This window comes from Ochotona curzoniae, unplaced genomic scaffold (assembly GCF_017591425.1).
Source record: "Ochotona curzoniae isolate NIBS_2020 unplaced genomic scaffold, NIBS_Ocur_1.0 contig_3520, whole genome shotgun sequence".
Taxonomy (NCBI): domain Eukaryota; kingdom Metazoa; phylum Chordata; class Mammalia; order Lagomorpha; family Ochotonidae; genus Ochotona; species Ochotona curzoniae.
In genome coordinates this window covers 15028001-15041536 of record NW_024465894.1, presented here as the reverse complement: position 1 = coordinate 15041536, position 13536 = coordinate 15028001, and the positions used below count along the sequence as shown (strand labels likewise).

General features: G+C 55.0%; 1 protein-coding gene across 1 annotated transcript; it reads left to right on the top strand.

Moving 5' to 3' along the window:
* Nucleotides 1–211: 211 nt before the first annotated feature.
* Nucleotides 212–7844, top strand: BPIFA1 (BPI fold containing family A member 1). Its single transcript, XM_040981125.1, has 10 exons — nt 212–531; nt 1902–2069; nt 2919–3036; nt 3201–3357; nt 4687–4794; nt 5101–5250; nt 6212–6296; nt 6796–6859; nt 7173–7227; nt 7698–7844. The coding sequence occupies exons 2-9, from the start codon at nt 1917–1919 to the stop codon at nt 7211–7213; spliced, it is 876 nt and encodes a 291-aa protein (XP_040837059.1). The 5' UTR covers nt 212–531; nt 1902–1916; the 3' UTR covers nt 7214–7227; nt 7698–7844.
* Nucleotides 7845–13536: the final 5692 nt, after the last annotated feature.

The window sequence follows — 13536 nt, the reverse complement described above, 5'->3', positions numbered from 1 at the left end:
GACCATGGAGCTACAGGGAGACCCCGTCCCTGACATCAGTGGGACGTGAGCACACCAGTTCTGGGAAGCCAGAACTCAGCTCATGTGACCCTGGGAGCAGGTGCTCTCCAATTGGAGAGAAAGAATCAGATGAGAGAAGGACAGTGGCCAAGAGATAAGACAAATCCCTTCCTGGGCTCTGACCAGCTCTTCTCTCAGTGTCCTGCGTGTACCCTCCTAGGCCACCGTGAGTGTGGGTCCCCAACCACAGCCTTACTCCCAAACCACCAAGTCTTGAGTAACAGCTCAAGTTTTCCTGGTTAATTTGTCGACTGAAGAGCTTAGCAGTCCCACCTGCCAGTGTGATTGGCAGTTATTTACTTTGGAGAGCTCTGAAAGACATTGCCAGATTGCTGAAGCATCTAGAAAGTCATCCTCCCATCGGATATTTCCTGATTCCCGTGCTATAAAAGAAGTTGCCTTCCTTGGCAGCAGCAAGGAGACGAGGAAGGAGGAGACCACAAGAGCTGCTGAGACCTCCGGGAAGCCCAGGTGAGATGGGCCTATTCCGTGTCCCTCCACTGCCCTGGCTGGCAGGGGCAGGGGCAGGGAGACGGTACCAGGCTCCCCATAGCGGGGCAGGCAGGAGCAGAGCACGGATAGGGTCACACACTTGTGAGCCTTGCCAGGGACTCAGGACAGGCTGCGGTCAGGATGGAGGGGCCGACATTCGCTCCGCCTTCCTAGGTCAAGTGCAGAGACGAGCATTGCTCATGCCTGAGACTGAAAGCTCTGAAGCATGAATTTGAACTTGGGGTTCGAATTCCAATGTGGGTTTGGATCATCCACAAACCTCCTGAGATTTTGACCTGGTTTTGTATCTCTGGGTGTGCTTTTCTGGAACTGGGAATGTTTTACTTCTATTGCGTTCATAAAGGATCTATCATAAAGACGTTCAGAGGTCAATGTTCCCCTCCCCACGGGGGCCGCACCAGCCCTAGGGACCCAAAAGGACTCTCCATCCCAGCCCCAGAGTGAGTGCGCGCAGGCAAAGTGTACTGGCTGACCGGCGTTGCCCTAACAGACAGCACATTTGAATGCAGGCCCCAGATCAGCCTGTGGAGGCTCTCGCTGGTTGCCAAGTAGACCTGGGGGTGAATTGGCAGTATCTGGGTCCAAAGACAGCAAAACTCCAGGGTTTGCCTCAGTTCCCCTGGGGCCAAGCCTGAGGGAGAAAGAGCCAAGAGAGCTTGTGTATGTATGTGAGACTGTCTCAGCAGGCTTTGCAGGCCTGCCTCCAACTGTAGCTTGGCCACCGATCATGGTGTGACCTTGGAAAAGCCATTACCCCTCTCTGGTCCTTTGGTTCTCTACATCCAAGTTCTTAAACAGCGAAAATTTCTGCAACAGAGATCCTTATGCGAGGATGGCTATGAGTCTGTTTAGTCTATAAACCAGGATGGCCTGAACCCAGACCAAAAGCCTCAACAGGGGCCGTCATTTCTTCAGCCGTGCAAATGCTGGTCTGAGAGCAGGGACCAGGGGCAGTGACCCAGGCCAGGGGCAGCAAGCCAGTCCCTCCATGTCCACAGAGGTCTCCAGGTCGAGCAGGTCTGGTTTCACAACTGCCTCCTACCTCCTCTGTGTACTTGAGACCTTGGAGGACACTTCTTACGCTTGCCAAGTCTCCCCTCGGCTGTGCAGTGTCATTGGATCCAGCTCAGATGCGAGCAGACACTAAGGGGACAGGAAGCAGCCTGAGGCTGGCAGAGGATGGGCACAGCAGTGTTTGTGTGCCAAGGTGGGCGGAAGAGTTCCGGGGAGAGAAGACATGAGAGGTGCAACCCACAATGAACAGTGCGGGAGGTGGACCAGCTCCTGTGACATTCAGACCACATTGGGAGTCATCATTCTGTCCACAGAGATCAAGGGAGGAGATGTCGCATGTCAGAGGCCTCATTGTCTTCTGGGGACTGCTGGTGCAGACCATAGTCCAGCTGGAAGGTCTTCCCTTGCTTCCTGCCCAGCTTCCGGTTTTGCCACTGAACAAGGCTGTGTCCAGCCCTGTGAAGCAAGCCCAGCCATTACCTGTGAGTCCAGACTTGACCTTGCCCCTGAAGCAAGCCCAGCCATTACCTGTGAGTCCAGACTTGACCTTGCCCCTGAAGCAAGCCCAGCCATTACCTGTGAGTCCAGACTTGACCTTGCCCCTGAAGCAAGTCAAACCTTTACCTGTGAGTCCAGACTTGACCTTGCCCCTGAAGCAAGCCCAGCCGTTACCTGTGAGTCCAGACTTGACCTTGCCCCTGAAGCAAGCCCAGCTGTTACCTGTGAGTCCAGACTTGAACTTGCCCCTGAAGCAAGCTCAGCCCTTGCCTGTGAGTCCAGATCTGTCCTTTCCCCTGGACCAGGCCCTGTCTTTGCCCTTGAATCAGACCCTGACCTTGCCTGTGGATCAGGCCCTAGACTTGTTGGAAAGCCCAGACCTGTCCTTGCCCCTGGACCAGGCCCTGTCCTTGCTAGAAAGTCCAAACCTTACCTTTCCCCTGGACCAGGCCCTCTCATTGCCGGCGAGTCCAGACCTGCCCTTGCCCCTGGACCAGACCCTGCCCTCGCCCTTGGACCAGGCCCTGTCCTTGCCATTGGACCAGGCCCTGCCCTTGCCCCTGGACCAGGCCCTGTCTTTGCCCTTGAATCAGACCCTGACCTTGCCTGTGGATCAGGCCCTAGCCTTGTTGGAAAGCCCAGACCTGTCCTTGCCCCTGGACCAGGCCCTGTCCTTGCTAGAAAGTCCAAACCTTACCTTTCCCCTGGACCAGGCCCTCTCATTGCCGGCGAGTCCAGACCTGCCCTTGCCCCTGGACCAGACCCTGCCCTCGCCCTTGGACCAGGCCCTGTCCTTGCCATTGGACCAGACCCTGTCATTGCCCTTGGACCAGGCCCTGCCATTGTCAGCGAGTCCAGACCTGCCCTCGCCTCTGAACCAGGCCCTGGCCTTGCCTGTGGGTCCGGCCCTGCCCACGGATCCCACAGAGCTTGCTGGAAGCTTGACAAATGGTAAGTGAATCTGTGATGGTCTCTTTCAGACATGTGTGTATGCATGTGCCCTTATGTGTCTGGTCATGGGGGCAGGGAGAACACAGCAGGGATGAATGAAGCAGGGGTCTGATGTTCTGGAATTGTCAGATCTGACTGCCAAAAGTTTTCCTCTGTGTGTCCAGCGCTTAGCAGTGGCCTGCTCACCGGGGATCTAGCTGGCACCCTGGAAAATCTCCCGCTCCTGGACCTCCTAGGGACTGGAGGTGCCTCTGGTGGCCTGCTTGGGAACCTGCTGGGAAAAGTGACTTCACTAATCCCCGGTCTGAGCAGCATCATTGAGTGAGTTGTCCTAAAACAGGGCCTTGGCCCCCATCACGAATCCCGACTGAGGAGCTGCCAGCCTCAGGAAATGTCCCAGAAGGAAGCGATGGAGTGTTCAGAACCAGGGACTGGGACTCAACTCCGAGTCTCTTCTCTGGTCCAGCAGGGGCCCCCTGCCTCCCTCCCTCCCATATCAATCTGGAAGCTCCTGTACCTCCTAGAACTCTCAAGGCAGCCCTGGAGTCTGCTCTGTGATCTCCAGTATAGCTGGGAAAACCAAATCATAGGGAGGATCTGTCTCCCGTCACTGGGATGAGGCAGACCCTAACTTAGCAAGGCCCAAAGTCAAGGCGTCTTACACTACTACCACTTGTGTAATGCCTTGACACCCAGGCAGCCTTCTGATAAAAGCTAGACAGTGTACACTGCCTGTTTCCACTGTAGCATCATGCAAGTCGGGGTAAAGTTCTAATGTGGTGTTCCCTGCAACACTCATGAAAGCTCACCGAGCAAGAAACACTTAAGCAAAGGCTGACCACACAGGCTGGTGGAGCCATGTCCAAGAGCCCAACCCCAGCTCCTGCCAGGTAGTTGCTTCCCATCTTGGGGACAGAGTTTGATTTCTAAATGTACCACTCACTTGCTGGAGGACTCCAGTCTCTGGGGCCACATTTTCTCCATCTGTAAAGTGAAGACTGTGGTACCCACAGAGTGTCAGAAGGCCTGCAGGTTAGACTAGGGAGGTCTGTCTTCCAGCCTTTCCACACTGACTTCCTGCCTCTCCACCCCTATGATAAACTTTGGGCACCTGCTTACCACTGAAGGTTGCAACAGGAAGAGTGATTCCTCACCATGAACATTCATGCAGCATTTACTCCAGTTGTCCATACATCGTTGACTCATCCACTAACCGATCCATTGTCCATGCATCTGCTCCTCACTCCTTCTCACTACACCTTCGTTCATCCATCCACACACTTCTCTGTCCCCCACTCCCATCAAGCCACACAGACAGCCAATATGGAGTAACCATTTCCTTTGTAAGCCCTTGAGCTAGCACATAGAAGGCAAATCAAGGACAGACACAGACAGCCTGGAATAACTCATGGACTTGAGGTGAGGAGAGAACGCTGTGTGTGTGTGTGTGTATGTGTGTGTGTGTGTGTGTGCGTGCATCTGTGTGTGGGGGTGGTGAGAATCACATCAAAAGGACACATGTAGTTTTTTTTGTCCCCACCCCAGGTAGGTGGTCTCTCTCTGGCATAGGCAAGATGGCAGTGGAAGATGGCATCTGGGTTTGGGGGTGGATGTGCTAATGCTTTCCTGGCAACATTGTTTCCTGAACAGTATTAAGGTCACCAATCCCCAGCTTCTGGAACTTGGCCTTGTTCAGAGTCCTGCTGGTCATCGCCTCTATGTCACCATCCCCCTGGGCCTGATCCTCAAAGTAAACACGTGAGTGGGTCCCAAGAATGTATGGGGGCAGACAGGTTACCAGGACCTTGCCAATCATAAGTAGCCAAAGAGGTGGGTGTGGACTCCAAGAGACCTGACCCTTCATTCAGCTTTAGCTCATTAACTGCTGTGCTGAGCAACACTGGGTGGCTTGGGGAATTCACCTTGTTCCCCCTACTAGGAAATAGGCTGAGTACAGTGGTGAGCAGGGTGGAGGGCAATGCGGCTGGCATTTCAGGCAAGGAGAAAGCCTGACTGGCTTGGAATGTGGAAGGCCAGATGCCAGCAGGGCTGTCTCCTCTACAGGCCCCTGGTCGGGAACCTGCTGAAGCTGGCTGTGCAGCTCAACATCACAGCGGAGATAATGGCTGTGAAGGACAGCCAGGGGAAGACCCGTCTGGTTGTTGGTGACTGCACCCATCCCCCTGGCAGCCTGGAAATCTCCCTTCTAAATGGGTAAGACCAGGCAGTGCCTTCTGTTGCTCAGACAGCAGAAATGGGATGATGGATGAGTTTTCAGAAAGATAGACCAATAGGAGAATGAGGGAGAGGAGGGAAGATTAAGGAAATGGATGGGAGAATGAGAAAAGAGGGACAGATGGATGGGTAGGTGGGTGGAAGGAGAAAAAGACAGATGGGTAAATGGATGGATGGTCAGTGGTCAGTCAAAGGAGAGATGAGCAGAGGATAGAAGGAAAGATGGACATAGATTTATGGACCAATGGACAGGGAAATGGATGGATGAAAGTCACCTATCCAGGCTAACCTGCAGTGTATTGGATTAGGCAATGCGCCATCTGGGTTAGAGTCCCATCTGTTACAGGGGGTGGAAAGAGAAATGGAGAGCTTCCTATGTGCACTTGGACCCAGCGTCTCCTACTTCAGTCTCAGCTTACTGATCCGTAACATGGAACTCGACTGAGGTTCCTAGTAGAATCCCCCCAAAATCCTAGGAATGTTTGTGCTTTGCCTACCGCAGAGGAAAGTAGATGGGGAACCTAACCAGGTTATGTATTTTGGCTGCCTGTCATACGGGGAGACTGAGTCAGTCATAACAGGCAAGAGCTGTCCCCAATGTAGCTAGCATCTACTAAATGCATTCTCCATGCTTCACCTGTGTGCATTTGCTGAGCCCCCACCCTCGTGTACACTGAGCCCATGTGCGCATGTGTGGGGTCTGCGGCCTCAGCCAACACCTGCACACATGCCCTGGCATTCAGCGTAGACTATGCATTCCAGCCTACAGCACCAGTCTCAAAGAGTGCTTGTTGTTGGCTTGCACATGACTGTGGCCATGGCTATGGGGAGGCAAGATCTGGAGTGCCAAAACTAGGGCTGCACAGAAGCTCCACCCAAGGCCCCTGCAGACCAACCTCAGACCACCGCACAGCCTCATGGCCTTTTTTTTTTTTTTCAGAACCGCTCCCCCGGCCATCCAAAATCTTGTAGACAGCCTGACAGGGATCCTGACCAAAGTCCTTCCCGATCTGATCCAGGGCAAGGTGAGTGAGCAGAGGCACAACCCCACACCCCCAGTGCAGGATCTCAGAGCATCTCAGGCTGAACACAGCCCTGGGCTGAGCCAGCCCAGGCCCATCCACCGTCCCCTTGGGGTTGCACCTGCCAGTTTGCCTTCTGTCCATCCTTCCCAATGCTTCCATGGACATGTGCTCTGCACCAGGCTCTGTGTATGCCCAGACTTGAGCTGAAACGGGCAAGCCTTAGATGCCCACTATCCGGCCTGCCTTGACGACACACAGGCAGGCATCCAGAGCCTCCTCTAAGCAGAGACTCACCCCTCCCCAAAGCCCCCCACCCAACCTGGAAGCTGACGCTACGACAACCTGGGGAATGCTGGGCTTGTGGTGGCAGCTGAGACACTCTACATTCCCAGGCCTAACGTGGGTCTATCCATGGGATGACCTGGCACCAGGCAGAAAAATCTTCCAGGAACCCCTACAGGTACCTACCACCTAACTGCCCCTTCTGCCCCCATGGCAGGTGTGTCCTCTGGTAAATGGGATTCTGGGCCACTTGGACATCAGCCTGGTGCACGACATTGCCCGTAAGTGGCCCCTTCCAGGACCCTCTCCCTCTGGGGACAGCACCCCCCCCCAGGAGCCTGCTCCACACCCCCAGGACAGTTGGCTCTCTCTGACCTCAGTTTCCTCGGTTGCCCTGAATTTTGAGGTAGAGATCCTGCCTCCTCCATCAGGCCTGATGCGGAGAACCCTGGGGCTGGTTGGGAGATGGACTGCTGCCCCCTAGACCAGCCAGAGCCCCATATCCCAGCCCTCCCACTCTGGGGGAGGAGGGAAAAAGGGGAGGTAGGCGATCCCCAGGGGACAGTGACTCCAGCCTGCTTCCTGTTGTTGCAGATCTGTTGATCAACAAGCTGGAATTTGTCATTCGGCTGTAACCCTCCCCAAGCCAGTGAGTGCTGCTCCCACTTCCGGGGAGAGGGCAGCAGTGGGGGAGGGATGGGACGGTGGCATCCAGAGGAAGACACGCACACATGAATACACAAAGCAATCCAGAGCAAAGCTGACAGAGATGGAGAGAGGGGTGACAGCAGTGCAGCTCCACAGAGGCACACACGTGGCCCTGACACACACATACACACACAAGATCCTAACACACACACACCCAGCCATCACACACACATGGCCCCAACACACACACACAGACATGTGGACACTGATACAGCTGCATATGCACACACACACACACACACACATACATGCAGTCAAACACGCACACCCCAAGCCTGGGCAGCCCTGTGGCTGTGACAAGCCCCAGCCTGGGGTCTCAGCCTCCTCCTGAGGGTGGATGTGATAGCAGCCGGTGTCTCTGAGAATCAGCATCCTTGAGTGTCCTTGCTGACCGGGATCTTCCCCCAACAGGACCGCTCCCTGCTGTTCAGCCCAGCCTGTCCCACCCAGCTGCCTGGGCTCCCAGGGGTGGGTCCACGTGTTCTCCAAGAAACCTGCCCGCCCTGTCCCCAGCAGGTGTAACGTCTCCTCACTCACAAATAAAGCTGCTCTGTTGCACCTGGGGCCTTGTCATTCTTCCTGTCACCTGAGGGCTCCGACGGGCTGGCTTGGCTGTCTGGGATCTCTCTACACAGCTCCCGGGGCTCTCCCACATTCTGGGGACCAGACGGCCAATCACAGGCACCCTGGGGAGGGTGGCCAGGCCGCGTGTAACACTCTAGGCATCATGATGACAGGCCTTGAGCAGCCCGAGTGAGAGTCATTTGGGAAGGAGGGAGGCCTGGGTGGGTGAGGGTTCAAGAGTAACTGTGTTTTGGGTGCGGCCGCTCTGCATAGAAACACTTGGGAGACCCCAGGAATCCGGCAATCCCAAAGGCAGGGGAGACAGAGCAAGCTGCCTCCCATGCTCTCTCGGCTTCCTTGGCACCCATCCCAGGAGCCTTTCTTCTGCTCTGTGAACAAGATAAGGGTAGAAACAACAAAGAGGATGTGAGCGGGAACATACCAGGCCCCAGGGCTGACTGCAAAGAGGCTGGAGGACAGGCAGAAGGGGGTGAAAGGGGAGGGTCCCCGAGTACTGAGTGTATGTAGAACCTGCACGGGGGGCCTTCCTCCTCAGCCACAACAGGTGTGGTCTGTGGGACTGAGAGGAGGACAGAAGTGTGGAGATCGGGGTCACATACACAGATAATATTCTAGGAAAACTCGGGCCGGGGAGAAAGAAGGGGAACTGCCCAGTCTGCAGAGCACTGAGGCTGCAAACACAGCATGCAAAAGCCACCGCTGCTTACAGACCAGCCCAATGTGTCCATTCTACAGATGAGAAACCTGAGGCCTGGAGTGGCATGGGAGTGTGTGTGTGTGCACGCACACGTGCAACATGCCCAGGTTACTAGTGACAAAAAGGCCAAAGAAGGACTGGAAATGTCTAAACTTCACAGAAAACCCTGCCCTTTTCTTCTTGGGACACCCCATAGACCTTGTCAGGATAAGAAGGTACAACTTAGTCCCTTTGGCTCCAAGGAACCATAGAGCAAGGATGGACCCCTGCCCCAAACCCCACCAAGCACCTGTCACCTCCAAATCTAGACCTAGGACTCTCTGCCAACTGTGGCCGCTGGTTGGTATGGCCCCGTGGAAGGAGGCATCCCACAGTTGGAGACTGGAAGGCTTGCTGTGGCAGAGTGTCTTCTGTGAACCCCTACAGAAGGGAGAGCTCTCACAGAAACTCTGAACGGAGAAGCAAGCATGGTGGACATCTAGCTCGGCGGCAACCCAGATACCCCAGGACCTGCCAGATAGGAAGCCCGCAACAGGGACCAGAGAGGGCTCAGAGAGGATGCAGGCACAGAGCATGCCCAGGCACAGAGCTGGGCAAGCACTGGGACATACACCGGGGACAGTCAGCGCTGGGCCTACCATCCTCTGTCCATTGTACCGGACTGTGCTGTCTGCCCACTGCCCGTCTCAGCATGCTGTTTCATCCCTGCTCTCCCACCCTCCCCAAGCACACACGCCTTGAAAACCAAAAGCTCACCCTCATTGTGAAAACCAGTAGCCCCTGGAGGCTGGGGAGTGCAGGGCAGGGAGAAGGAGAGCTAGACAAGACCCCAGCCCTCATTTCCAGGGAGCTGTCATTACTGCACCTGCCTACTGGTTTCTGGGACAACCCACTCCCCTCCCTTTGGGGCGGGGGACAGGGGAGCTGAATCACCCAATGTGAGTAGCCTTTGCCCCAGAGATAACTGTCAAAAACAGAGTTGCATAACTACAGCCGCCCGGGGGCCACAGTGACAGGTGGCACAAACAATAGACTGAGGGAAAGTGTCCGTGGAGATCTGGGGCATAAGGTATCTGTGTGGCTGCTGTGGGCTGGCATGGTGCAGGAGTCATGTCCTGGAAGCCGGGGCCCTGGAGCAGCTGTGTGTGGAGCTGGTGTGGATGGTTTAGAATGTGGGGCCCATGGGTCAAGGGCTTTCGGACTTCCTGTCTCTGCATGCACTCTGCCACCGTGATGCCCTTTGTCAGGGGATGATGCCAGGGGACCTCTGCCACGGCTGGCACATACACGGTGCAGACTTCCAACCTCTATGACTGCAAGCTAAGTACTGCTTTTCCCGTAACTCCCCGCCTCTAGGACCTCATGGTAGCTATTGAAAACAGTATGGAGCTTGAAAAGTTTCCAACACACTGCTAGAGCCCGAATGGCCACGTGCATACCTGGGGGCCACAGTTGCACTGAACAAAGACCAGAGAAAGCCCTAAGCTCTCCCTTCCACCTGCCCGAAGGCCCCATGCTGGTACAAAATGGAAGTAAAGGCAGAGGCAGGGGAATGATGTTGAGGCAGCACACGGTTTGGAGCGGGAAGCTGCCACAGCCCCAAGAGACCAGATGACAGCAGTTGCTCAAGGCCAATGCCACATGATTACATGGAGCTTTATAAAAGGGCCGTTTCCCTGGGGCCAGCAAGGTGATACACAGGTTAATCCTCTGTCCGCCATGCTGGTCTCCCATATGGGTGCCAATTCTAGTTCCGACTGCTCTATTTTCTTTTGTTCAACCATTTTTTTAAAAGAAATTTATTTATTTTTATTGCAAAGTCAGGTATACAGAGAGGAGGAGAGACAGAGAGGAAGATTTCCGGCCCATGATTCACTCTCCAAGCAGCCACGATGGCTGGAACTGAGTCAATCCGAAGCCAGAAGCCAGAAGCCTCCCCTGGAATTGCCTTTTGAGTGCAGGATCCCAAGGCTTTGTGCCGTCCTCGACTGCTTTCCCAGGACACAAGCAGGGAGCTGGATGAGAAGCAGAGCTGCCAGAATACAAACCAGCACCCATAAGGGATCCCGGAGTGTGTAAGACAAGGACTTTAGCCACTAGGCTACCTACCGGGCCCCTGACTAATCCACTTTCAATTAAACTCCCTGCTTATGGCCTGGAAAAGCAGCAGAGGATGCCCCAAAGCCTTGGGACCCTGCACTCAAATTTGAAGATATGCAAGAAGCTACTGGCTCCTGGTTTCAGACCAGCCCAGCTCTGGTCTGAATGTTGCAGTCATTTGGGAAGTGAATCAATGTACAGAAGATCTTTGTCTCTCCTTCCCTCTCTGTAATTCTTACTTTCAAGTAAAATGAATATATCTTAAAAAAAAGAAAAGAAAGGAAGAAGAAAGCGGGCTTGGAGTTGCAAGGGGCCTCATCCCCCATGGCAAGCAGGTGTGTATGACAGGGCCCTTGGTCCCCATAGCCAGCAAGTGTGTGTAACAAGAGCCTTGGTCCCATGGCCAGCAGGTGTGTGTGACGGGGCCTAAGTCCTCACGGCCAGCTGGTGTGTGTGACAGGAGCCTCGGTCCAGTGACCACCATCTGTGTGCACTTGGCTGGGGCTGTAGGGGAAGGGCCCTGGTCAGGCCTCCCTCCGGTCTGGAACACCCAGGGTTGAAAGCCTGCCCGAGAGCCTTGAGCCTGGTGCTTAAGCAGAACAAAAGAACACACAGGGAGACTGAGCAGGCAAGATGTTCCCACACCCGAGATAAGGCAGCACAGGTGCCCTACTCCCACCTCCCAGCCGCCTTATCTCTCATGAGGCTGTTCTGGGCCCAAGGCCCAACCCCATGCGATCGGGTAGGACACACAATGGGCTTTCCTGGTGGTCAGTCCTGACACTGAAACAGCAGGTGGGGCCCATCCAACCCCTTGCCCATTGCCCAGAAGGGGCCAGAGGCTTGACGTGCTGTGTCTGCCACACCCAGGCAGCTCGCAGCCCTCAGTTAACAAGCCCCATTGCTTCACTTAGATCCAATAGTATTGATTGTGTCCTTAATCTCGGCATCTTCCTTGTCATCCCTCAGATCATGGCTTCCTCACATCCGGGGACTTTGTGTCCTGCCCATTCATATAGCAAGTGGGTGCCTATTGCCACATGTTGGGCATAAGCTTGATTGGCACATGAGCTCCATCCACTCTGCATTTACAATTATTTTTCATTCTTTGAATGGAAAAAAATATTATTCCATTTTGCTGGGTTACTTCCCAAATACTTGCAACAGCCACAGCTGGACCAGACCAAAGCCAGAAGCCAAAGACTTAATCGAGGTCTCCCACATGGTGACAGGTGCACAGGTCACCTGAGCCATCACCTGCTTAGAGCGCGTTCCAGTAGGAAGCCAGATCCAAAGCAGAAAGAAGCTGGTACTCAAACCCAAGAAATCTGATGCAGGCTTCCCAAGCAGGGCCTTAACCACTGCACCAGCCGTGCACCTCCTAAGTGTCCACAGGACTGGCAGACACGTGTCCTTCCCAGGCAGGAAGCTGCTGCTGCTGCAGTCCTTGCCCTCACGCAGATGACCCAGCCGCCCAGCTGCCATTCCCCTCTCCTGTCCGGGGCCGCAGCCCAGGAAAAAAAATCATCTGTTGGTAGGTGTGGTGCGTGGCCCGTGGCCATCATTGCCACACTGGTTCAGCCCAGCAGGCAGAGAAAGTCGGCCCTGGTGAGGAGAAGGAGGCTGCGTGGATCTCTATTCCAGGCTCTTGTCATGCACAAAGCTAGGAGCTGGGTGCTGACATACAGAAAGTAACTGCACTTGAGCAGCGAGAAAATGAATATAGACACACACACATGTGGGCAGGATTGCCCTATAGAGAGATACTCAGCATGAACAGGCAGCGGGCCCAGAAGCAAGGAGAGGAGGAAGGGGAGCAGGGGAGCACCCCACCACGCCCTACAGACCTGGTCTCCAGTGGAAGAGAGCGCCCCCAGTTGTTGGCCTCTTTTATGAGGTCAGAGGGTTGGTGTCTTCACAGGCATAAATACGCTGTGTGTTTTGTGATCCCGCCATAAAAAGTTCCGTGTAGAGCTTAATTTCCATATTTCCAAGGTGTCTTCCTCCAGGTCCTGAATGGAGCAAATGCATTCTGGGAAAGGGAGTGCTTTGATTGACACACAGGAAAGAATTACACATGGAATGGAGAACCTCCAGCTCGGTGGATCCTATACCAGCTGCCTGCTGAACCCGTGCCAGTCCCGATCAGAAAGTGGCCATCTCTGGCAGGTGGTGGTGGTGCCCAGCAACTGCTCGTTCTTCTTCCACTGAGTGGAGCTTCCATGAGCCGGGCCGCAGGTCAGCAGGCATGCTTGCATCCAGCCCCAGTGGCTTCAGGAGGGGCCGAAGCCCCCCTCCTTGGCTTGCCCTGCCCCCTCAGGTGTGCTGGCTGATTGTTAATGGAGCCCATAGGTCCCTAGGGGCCAGGTTGGGCCTGATCACCAAGGTATTCTGTTTGCTGACCAGACTTTGTGGATAGGAATCAGAAGTAGCCAGTGAGAGCAATTTGCAGGATCACGTGAGAGTGCCCCAGCAGTGCTGGGTAGCAAGCAAGGGGTATAGATTGCAGCCACCTTGGGCAACTCAGGTGCTGAGAGCTAGGGGTGAGCATGCCCCAGGAGTGCACTTCTGTGGCATGGGCCCCATCTGGCTCACAGGCCGGCAGGTCCCAAAGCTCCCCAGGACAGTGCAAGAGGAACATAGGACCTTGATCTCCATCCCATAGAAGACTGACAACCAGCACTAGCCAGGTCAGCACTGGGCTGCTCCAGCCTGGGGTGCCACCATCTCAGGGGCGGTGACAGTAACTGGCCCTGCAAGGATCACGGGCAGCACCTCAGTGTTCAGCTCGCTGCTGTCCACAGCTGATCAGGGAGTTCTTCCAGACCAGTCCTACCGGGCAGTGAAGTGGTGACAGAGTGACTGGTG

Excerpts from the sequence above, each read along its gene's own strand:
- BPIFA1 (XM_040981125.1), top strand. The coding sequence starts at position 1,917 with ATGTCGCATGTCAGAGGCCTCATTGTCTTCTGGGGACTGCTGGTGCAG. Across the intron at positions 2,070-2,918 it reads AGCAAGCCCAGCCATTACCT|GCCCTGCCATTGTCAGCGAG; the intron begins GTGAGTCCAGAC and ends CCCTTGGACCAG. Across the intron at positions 3,358-4,686 it reads GGTCTGAGCAGCATCATTGA|TATTAAGGTCACCAATCCCC; the intron begins GTGAGTTGTCCT and ends TTTCCTGAACAG.